The following is a 9986-nucleotide window of genomic DNA, read 5'->3' on the forward strand; positions in this document are numbered from 1 at the left end:
AACACCTTACATTTATCTGAATTAAACTCCATTTGCCACTCCTCGACCCATCTGATCAGCGCCCCGTTGTACTCAAAGATAACCTTCTTCACTGTCCACTACACCACCAATTTTGGTGTCATTTGCAAACGTACTAACCTTTCTAAGCAGTAGACACCGATCCTTGTGGCACAGCACTGGTCACAGGCCTCCAGTCCGAAAAACAATCCTCCACCACCACCCTCTCTCCTACCTTCAAGCTGATTTAGTATCCAAGTGGCTAGCTCTCCTCAGATTCCACGTTATCTAATCTTGCTAACCAGCCTACCTTGTGGAACCTTGTCGAACTCTTTGTTCATAAAAATAATGTCCACTGCTCTACTTTCATACATCTTCTTTGTCACTTCTTCTAAAAATTCAAGTTACTGAGGCGCAACTTCCCACCCAAAAAGCCTTGTTGACTATCCCAAATCATCTTTGCCTTTCCAAATACATGTAAATAGTGTCCCTCAGAATTCCCTCTAACAACTTGCCCATCACTGACATCACGCTAACCGATCAGTAGTTCCCTGGCTTTTTCTTACAACCTTTCTTAAATAATGGCACCACATTAACCCCCCTCCAGTCTTCCGGCACCTCACCCATGGCTATCAATGATAAAAATATCTCAACATGGGGCCAGCAATCTCTTCCCTAGCTTCCCACACAATTCTGGGATACGCCTGATCAGGCCCCAGGAATTTATCCAACTTTATGCATTTTAAGACGCCCAGCACCACCATCCCTGTAATATGGACATTTTTCAAGATATCACAATTTATTTCTGCAAGTTTTCTAGCTTCCGTACCCTTCTTCACAGTAAATACTGACAAAATACTCATTTAGTATCTCACCCATCTTCTGCAGTTCCACACTTTGGGAGAGGCTATAGGGAGAGGCCGAATAGGCTGGGGCTTTTATCCCTGTAGCATTGGTGTCCTTGTTGATCTTTAAGGGGCCCTATTTTCTTCCTTAGTTACTCTTTTACCCTAGAAGAATTAGGGAGAGAATAGGGCCCCTTATTCTTTGTTTTATTGTATGTATGTGAGGATTTTTTGTGGTAGCATAGAAATTGATTATTCCTTTCTTTCTCCTTCAGATGCCCATTAGTATGAGTGGGGAATCGTGGGTTCAGAACTGAGTTTTATTAGTCTTTTTGTCTTGCTGAAAAAGTTTGCCTGGAATTGATGTTCTCCAAAATTTTTTTGACTTTAATTGCTATTGTGTCAGAGTGCCATAATTACAAAGCTGATTTTCAACAAGTGCAAAAATAATAAAATATTGACTTTGGTTTGTTGCTGAATTCTGATCTTGTTCTCTCAGCAGAAATATTTAGAAGAGCAGCTCAAAATAAAGGAGCAAGAACTTCAAGAGGAGAGAAGGAAACGACAGGTGATGTTTTAAGGGGCAGGAAGTTTTGGGATATTCTTCCTGAATGCTAAATAGAATGTTCTTAAAGACTTTTGAGGATTATCCATTATTTATATGACTAGTTTTATAATAGAGGTGTAGAGTTTGCAATCAGCAATCCAGGCACAGTTTTCACTTGGTTGTGCAAAATTTGTGAATTGAATTTGATTCTTAGGTTTTCAGTCACTTGTCAATACCTGTGAATTTGTAAATCTTCCATGAACCAGCACTATTATGCGGTGTTTTAGAATGCAAATCTTTTATTTTCATATTAAAAGTGATTCCTTGATATAGTTGAGTGAAAATGTAGTCAAAGTTTAGACAAGAAATTCTCAGGAACAAGAAACATTGGTCTTGGATACACTGTTCTTTTCCCTCAAACAGAATGTGAAATTTAATCATATTGAAGTCAGTGTTGCCTAGATGTACTTTTTACCATGAGGTCATTAATTCATTTACTAATATTTACAAATCATTTTTCATATTTAAAAGTTTTGCAATAGTGCTTATTAATGTACTTACACTTAAAGATAAAATGATTTACTTTTAGAACCCCATTGAAGAGCTGCAGATGGGCACAATTAGCCCCCAGAGGTTTGCCACATTGGTTTAGTCTCTGACCATAACCACTGTTATAGATGGGATCAGCTTTTAATGCGATAATTTAAATATCAAATTTGGTTTGGTCAAATGTGATTTGCGATTGAAATTCCTAGATTGTTTCTGTTGTTTAGTTGATTTCAAGTGAATTGTTCTGAAAAGTGAAGGCAACCTATAAGAAACTTCAAAGTGAAGTGTTTTAGATGTCACTACTACACACAGTTGTTAGTTTACAGTCAAGACTTCAATTTAGCAATTTTGGTCATGGTTGGATTTGTATTTTGGTTAAGGTGTGTATTAGTTAGTGTGATGTAATGATATTCTTGATGAAGTGTTCAAAATGAAGCCCATGAAACTATTAAACTCAGTAAAGGAAAAGATTATGTGAACAACAATGAGTTGGAAGGAGCTGAAACAAATTGAAATACAGAGACAAAAATTAAGGAGACTATTTGTCTGTTTGATTCACAGCAGAATATGGATCTACAGAACATCATACAGAAGTATAATAAGGAAGCTGATGCTCTTAGAAAGGAACAGGAATTATTGCAGCAAAAGCTACAAGCAAAGGTACTGTTATTAAATATTTAATATGCAATAAAGTATTAATTCTTGCCTAGTTACAGCTCTATAACCACCCCAACACATTGTTAAGGTATGAACTTTGAATTTGTTCTTACACCGTACATTTAAGGAACATTGCAGTAAAAAGAAATCCACACCCACATGTCACTTATCAACAGAATTCATTGAGAAGCATTTTAGGTATAGGAGCACTGGGTAATTCCCAGAATCCACAAGGCAAATTGTAGTAACCTTACTGCTAGTCTGGCTAGGATCTACTGACTCCAGGTATGTTGGAGTCTAACCACTTGCTTTCTGGTATAAATTGTTCAGTGGATATTGTCTAAATAATATCATATCAAACTTCCTGATTATTTTTCTGTAGTCATGAGTCTGTGACAGTGCATGAAATATTACCTTCAATGATTTTACCACAACCAGTAATGATCTTGAAGATCATCAGTTCTGAGGAAGGCTCACCGGCCTGAAACGTTAACTCTGTTTTTTCCTTCACAGATGCTGCCAGACCGGCTGAGCTTTTCCAGCAACTTTGTTTTTGTTCCTGATTCACAGCATCCGCAGTTCGTTCAGTTTTTATGATCTTCAAGATTTTGGCTTTTGTCCTCCGTTTCGGTAGCTCCCTTTTTTTTCAGTTTCCCTGCTCACCCCCTGTATTTTGTATAGGTTTAGTCAGCAGAGCTAATCTCTTTTAAGTCATTAATACTTAGTATTCATCCATATCACTCCTGTACTACTGTTAGCACGTCAATGGCCTTTTGCTTTTGCATATTTACCATGTGTTCCACTTGCTCCTTCAAGAACTTATTTCACGTCATAAAATCCATCACTTTTCCAGCCCCCTTAGGATCTAAAGAAGAGTCTGTAAGGTTTTGGAGTAGATTTGTGACTCGGGTTGTGGATGTTGAGGTTGGCTCGCTGAGCTGGTTCGTTGTTGTTCCGCAGATGTTTCGTTATCATGCTGGGTAACATCATACAGTGCAGCCTCCGATGAAGCCTTGGTGTGTTTTCCCGCCTGGTTTTTAAACTCTGGAGTCGTTGAGCTGGATTACCTCACTTCTGGTTTTCCTTCGCAATGGAATGTATATGGGGTCGAGTTCTGTGTGTTTGTTGATGGCTTACTTCGTGGAGTACCAGGCTTCTAGGAACTCCTGTGCCTGTCTCTGCTTTGCTTGTCCCAGGATCTTGGTGTTGTCCTAATCAAATTGCTGGTTCTCCTTATCCATGTGGATAGAGATGAGTGAGTATTGGTCATGCCTTTTTGTAACCAATTGGTGTTCGTGTACTCTTGTTGTTAATTTCCTTCCTGTTTGTCCGATGTAGTGTTTATCACAGTTTCTGCAGGGAAGCTTGTATATGACATTAGTCCTGTCCATAGTGGGTAGTGGATCTTTGGTTTGGGTGAGCAGTTGTCGTAGGGTTGATGTGGGTTTGTGTGCTACTCTGATGCGCAGTGGTCGTTGGAGTCTTGTGGTTAATTCTGATGTGTTCCTGATGTAAGTTAGCGTGATGAGTGTGTTAGGGCGTATAGTATCTTCCTGGTGTTGTTTGTGTAATAGGCATCTTCTGACCCAGTTTATTGGATATCCATTGTCCTTGAATACCTGGAAGAGGATTCTTCTTCTTCTCGGCGTAGTTCTGTGCTGCTGCAGTGTGTTGTTGCCCATTTAAATAATGTTCACACGCATCTTCGTTTGTGTGTGTTAGGATGGTTGCTGTTGAAGTTCAGTACTTGGTCAGTGTGTGTGGCTTTCCTGTGTAGTTTCGTTTGGAATTCCCCATTTGTCCTGCGCTCTACCACGACGTCCAGGAATGGGAGCTGTTTGTCCTTCTCCTCCTGTCTGGTGAATTTGATTCCAGTTAGGGTGTTGTTTATTAGTTTGTGTGTCTCTTCTAGTTTGATCCATTTAATGATGACAAAGGTATCATCCACATAACGTATCCATAGTTTTGGTTGGATTAGCGGAAGGGCCATACTTTCCAGTCTTTGCATCACCGCCTCGGCTATTAGTCCAGAGATAGGTGATCCCATGGGTGTCCTGTTGATCTGTTCGTATATTTGGCCGTTGAAAGTGAAGTTGGTGGTGAAGCATAGGTCCAGTAGCTTCAGCATGTTGTCTGTGGAGATGGTTTCACTGGGGTCTTGTTCTATTAGTGCTGTCATTGTTTCCTTTACTAGTGGTATATCTATTGATGTGAATAGGGCAGTGAAGTCAAACGATACCATGGTGTCATTGTCATCCAATGCATAGGTCCAGTAGCTTCAGCGTGTTGTCTGTGGAGATGGTTTCACTGGGGTCTTGTTCTATTAGTGCTGTCATTGTTTCCTTTACTAGTGGTATATCTATTGATGTGAATAGGGCAGTGAAGTCAAACGATACCATGGTGTCATTGTCATCTATCCTTATGTCTTTGATGGAATTGAGGAACTCTTGGGCTGAGTCGATTGAGTGGGGTGACTTGTTGACGAGGTGCCTCAGTCTCCTTTGTAGTTCCTTGGCTAATCTGTGTGATGGCGTGCCTGGGAGTCACATTGGGCTCAAAACATTAACAGAGTAACCAGTATGAATGCAAAGGTGGAGATCAAAATGGCAAATGTTCCTCAGCCAGAATGAATCTGTGCATGTGTGGCCAATATTGTTAAATTGCATGCATAATAACCCCACCACAGTTGTGCATGCAGATGGCCCTTCTGAGACCAATGTTATGAGAGTGGGGATAAAGGTTGGATAGTAGTGCCTGCTGTTCAGTTGGGCAACAGAATGTGAGGCTCGAGCTGAATTTGGTCTTGAGGATGGGTGAATGTTGACAGTATCAAGGACCTTCTCTCCTCCCTGCACCTTCTCCAAAATGAAAACAATACTTGCAGTTGCAAGGCACCTGCGTCTTGAGTTTCTGTGCTTGCGCACTCTTTGTGCTATCTCAAAGTGGCATCCCTGTAAAAAACTGCCAAGTGTTAATGCTGTTTCTCTCTCAACAGAAGCTGTCAGGCCTACTGAGTTTCTCCTGCACTTTCTGCTATTTCAGATTTCCAGCATCTGCAATGTTTTTCTTTCATTTGAGAATCTCTCGCAATTAATTTTCATGACCCCCTGAATTAATAGTATGGTGACTCTTTGCAGTTTCCTCTCCACAAGGTGACAGCGTTGTGGGTTTTACTTCTCCTCTCAGTGTACAAAGAAAGCCAAGCTAGCAACCAAATTCACAAGCTACCAAGCAAAGTAAATTCGTTCTCATTGAACAATGATTAGGGAACGACACTAGGACTTCCAAAACCTGAACTGACAAGATAAGAGATTTTTAAACTAGATTTGAGATGGTTAAAAGGTAGTAGTTTTCATGGTTACAAAGGACAATGACAAGCTAAGAGCTGATAGAATGTTTTCACTGATCAGTTTGACTGCAACTAGTGGGCTTAAATTTTTAAGACTTTTCTAGAAAGACAGAGGAAAAGTGCCTTTACAAAGAAAATGGATAATGTGTTGTTACAGAGTTCCTAAATTCGTTTGAATTAAATTTGGATAGTTCCTTGAAAAAGAGAAATGTTACAAGTGCTGAGCAGGATATTGGGCTTGGACTATGTAACCTGTGAAGAAAACACTGTTCCTAGTTTAATGAGTTGATTCTATGCATATTGATATTTATTTCCTTCATATATGTCCTTTAAATCTAAAATCTAAGTGTTGGAGAAACTTTGTGTCTGTCAGCATTTAAGGAGAGAGAAACAGAATTAATGTTTCAAGTCCACAGTGACTTCTCTTTGGAGCATCTAATCTGTTTTTGAATCTGTTCTCATGTGATTGTTTTATAGTGTTGACTTGTTGACCTTCAGGTATATAGGAATAGAAGGTGCTTTCAACATTGTCACTCTTAAATTGATTTTGTTTATCAAAGTGGTGGTGGAATTCAAGAACTAGGCAAATTTCACCTGGCTTAACTTGATTTTTTTCCCCTAAAGGGGTATTTTTGAATCCAAATAATTTATTCCAAGTTCTTTTCCTTGCCCATCAATGTAAAAGTCTATTTGCCTAAGCAGTAGTTATTGCCTGGAGTTAAATATTTAGTTCAGTTTTTATGATAATAAGAACACACAGTTTTCAATTACAGAACCTTAAGGCCATATTGCCGAGACAGATGGACCATCATGAAACCACAGAAGTAACTTCAAGTGCCCAGAATCTCACTAAGTGGGTGGTCAATGGAAACAATACATTGAACATATCACCCTGCCCAGCAACAGCTGCCACAGCCTCTCCTGTGAGTAACCTTCAAATTGTGGAAGTTAAGTCGCTATCAACACCACAAATACCATTTAATGGTCAAAGGTTAGTGATATTTTGCATGCTGTTCATGTAATCTCAGGACATTGTTTTAATAGGAATTCTCTGATCTCAGAAAAATTTCTTTGGAAACGTATGCATCAGAAATGTGTTTTAGTAAATTGTTCCTATAGGTTTATCAATTCCAACTGCAGCAGGCAGGACACCAGTTTCTGTAGCTCCTTGCCTAGTCCTCCAAATTCAAAGAGCACCATTTGCAACTCCTTAGATGCTGAAGTGGTCCATATCCAAATGCAGCATGATCTAGACAATATCTGGGCTTGGTATGACGAGTGGCAAGTCAAATTTATGCTATGAGTGTCAGGCAGTGGGCATGTACAACAAGAAGGAACCATTACCCCCTTGACACTCATTGGTATTCCATTGCTTAATCCCCACTGTCAACATCCTGGGGGTTACTGTTGACCAGAAACTAAACTGAACTAAATATATAAATACTGTGGATACAAGAGCAGTCCAGAGGCTAGCAATCCTGCAGCCTTAACTCCTCCTGACTCCACAGTGCCTGTCAGCCATCTATAAGGCACATGTCATGACGGAATACTTCCTAATTTTCTGGATGAGTGCAGCTCCAACATTGGTTAGCCAGGACAAACTAGTCAGCTTGATTTGCACCATATTCAGGAACATTTATTCCCCCCTCAGTAGCAGCAGTGTGTGCCATCAATGAGATTCACTGCAGAGATTCACCAAGGGTCCTTAGTCAGCACCGTACGAACCCATGATATCTACCATCTGGAAGGACAAGGGCAGCAGATGCATGGGAACGCCACCACCTGCAAGTTTCCCTCCAATACACTCACCATCCTGACTCTGAAATATATTGCCATTCCTTCAGTGTCGTTGGGCCAAAATCTTGGAGCTCGCTTCCTAATGGCATTGTAGGTCTAATTACAGGAAATAGATTGCAGCAGTTCAAGAAGGTAGCTCTCCACCATCCCACCATGTTCTCAATTAATGACAGGTGATCAGTCAAGACCATATCTCCTAAATTAATTATCAATAAAAGGCATTTCTAGGTTCTCTTAGTAAGGTTCTTGTACTGAAACAGTGTCTCTAACTGTCTGCAGTGAGTTTGATTCATAATGACCGCATCAGTCTAACAATTTCTTGATAGCAAGGTATTATTTTTGTGAAGCAGTGGTGTGAGGCAAATCATACAGCAACCTTGGTGAGCAAGAGATGGCACAACCGGATATGAATTCCAGAAATTGCCCTCTTTTTTTGTTTTGCAGTTATTAACAGTGTGTTTTATGAATTTGCCATTGTTATTCTAGCAAATTCTGAGTTGATGACATTTTGACAGGGACACATGCAGTTTGGCACAGATATAATTAAAGCATTCAGGTAGCAATCTCCAAAGGTTAAATCCAGAAACAGTTGCACTAGTGTGTAGTCAAAAACAAAAGTCAGTTTGCATAACCTCACTTTATTGTAACTAACATTATATTCCTGCATTGTATTACTGTGTTTGAAAACGAATCTTTAAATACAGGTATACTTCTGCGAATGAAATCACCTCTAATGGTTGTTGCGCTATCATCTTAGCCAGTGCTCTTCCCACTACTGCAATAGAAAACCTTGCATTGTTAAATAATTGAAAATAGTTTTCACCACATTGAGTACGTTTTTCAAAGAGGCCTCATTTTCATGGAGTCCAATTCAAGTGTAGGATGACAACTCTTCTGAGTTATGGTATGACGTCTTTCTGAATTTCACATTACATGTGCATGCATGTTTTTTTACATTTTTCCATAAAAACGTTTGAACTTTGTCGGTTCAAAATAAAATTGTTCAGTTGCATTTTTTTGAAAGCCTGTCAAGGTCAAAAAACTTCGCAACTTGAAACCTTTCAAAATTGAATTTTTCATCAGTCACTATATTTGTTGGTGTCATGTGTTCCATTACGACTAGGTCATTTTGTAATTGTGCAGGTTTGAGCTTTTTAGTATGCAGAGGCATGAAATCTCTTGAAAAAAAAACATGCCAGTTTAGCTACCTGCCTTTTAAAGGTTTATATCTACATTTTCTTACTAGTCAAGCGGAGGCTAAGGAGGATTCCAAAGAGAATTATCCCATAGTGTCATATGGCTGCATCAACTATATTCTTTCTTGATCTTGATATCTAGTCTAGACAATGCCAATAGTCTTTTGGCTGACAGCCCTTCATCCATCGGTCATGAACTTGAGATTGTCCACATCTTTATTACCTGCAGGAAATCCTACTCACCCATTGCTCTGTGTCCTTGGCTCCCTTTTTAAAAAAAAAAGTTCACATCCTGCAGTTCAATTTTACTTACTGTCCTGGAATCTCCCCCAGCTCTATGACCCTTTGATTTCTGAGCTCCTCCAATACTGGCTTATTATGCATTCCCCTATCACTACAGGCCATCACTGTTGAGCAGATCCTTCAGACGTACTGGCCTGTCACTGACATTTTCACCTTAACCTCTCTGCCTCTCCATCTTTCCAACTTGAATACTCTCATTAAAACCTGTACTTTTAAGTGGCTTTTGGTTTTGCCACCTCTTCCCTCTCTTATTGTCCCTCTCATCTACTGTAGGTTTCAGTTAGTGATTTTGATAGAGATCAGGATCTTTTTGTTAAAATGGACAAAACTACAAATCCCAGTTACTTGTGAATAAAGCCACAACATTCTGTGATTTGTGACAGAAGAAATGTTACTGTACAACAGTCAACAAATCAAACACTGAAGCCAGTTCCTCTGTACTTTAACATCAAGAAAAAAACATGAATTAACAGCAAAATTGTGGATGCCTATAAAATATGAATTGTATCTCAAATGGTAAATACAGCTAATTTGGTCTTAAGAATTGGTTTAGCAGTCCATTTTCTTTTTGGTTATTGCATTAAGTCACAAAGTCCCTCAAACTCCTTCCTCACAGGAATTTCATCTCCTCCCCCATAAAAATTTACCTTCTGATTCCCATTCAGTGGCAACTCCAGTTTAGTCTGGTGGCTTTCTTGCTTCTTCTACCTCCAAGTAGCTACCAGGCAATCAAAGGCTCAAACTTA

The 9986-nt window shown here is 39.5% G+C and overlaps 1 protein-coding gene across 4 annotated transcripts in view; it reads left to right on the plus strand.

Moving 5' to 3' along the window:
* LOC109931459 (MORC family CW-type zinc finger protein 3-like) overlaps window positions 1-9986 on the plus strand; it is a 57845-nt gene that overhangs the window by 32081 nt on the left and 15778 nt on the right. Inside the window, exons 14-16 of one of the 4 annotated variants that reach the window (XM_048602601.1) lie at window positions 1342-1410; window positions 2500-2598; window positions 6718-6935. In XM_048602601.1, coding sequence (XP_048458558.1) covers window positions 1342-1410; window positions 2500-2598; window positions 6718-6935 — 386 coding nt within the window. The remainder of the gene's footprint in view (window positions 1-1341; window positions 1411-2499; window positions 2599-6717; window positions 6936-9986) is intronic. The other 3 variants (XM_048602603.1, XM_048602602.1, XM_048602604.1) reach the window with 3 other exon arrangements.

Source organism: Rhincodon typus, chromosome 11 (assembly GCF_021869965.1).
Source record: "Rhincodon typus isolate 14 chromosome 11, sRhiTyp1.1, whole genome shotgun sequence".
Taxonomy (NCBI): Eukaryota; Metazoa; Chordata; class Chondrichthyes; order Orectolobiformes; family Rhincodontidae; genus Rhincodon; species Rhincodon typus.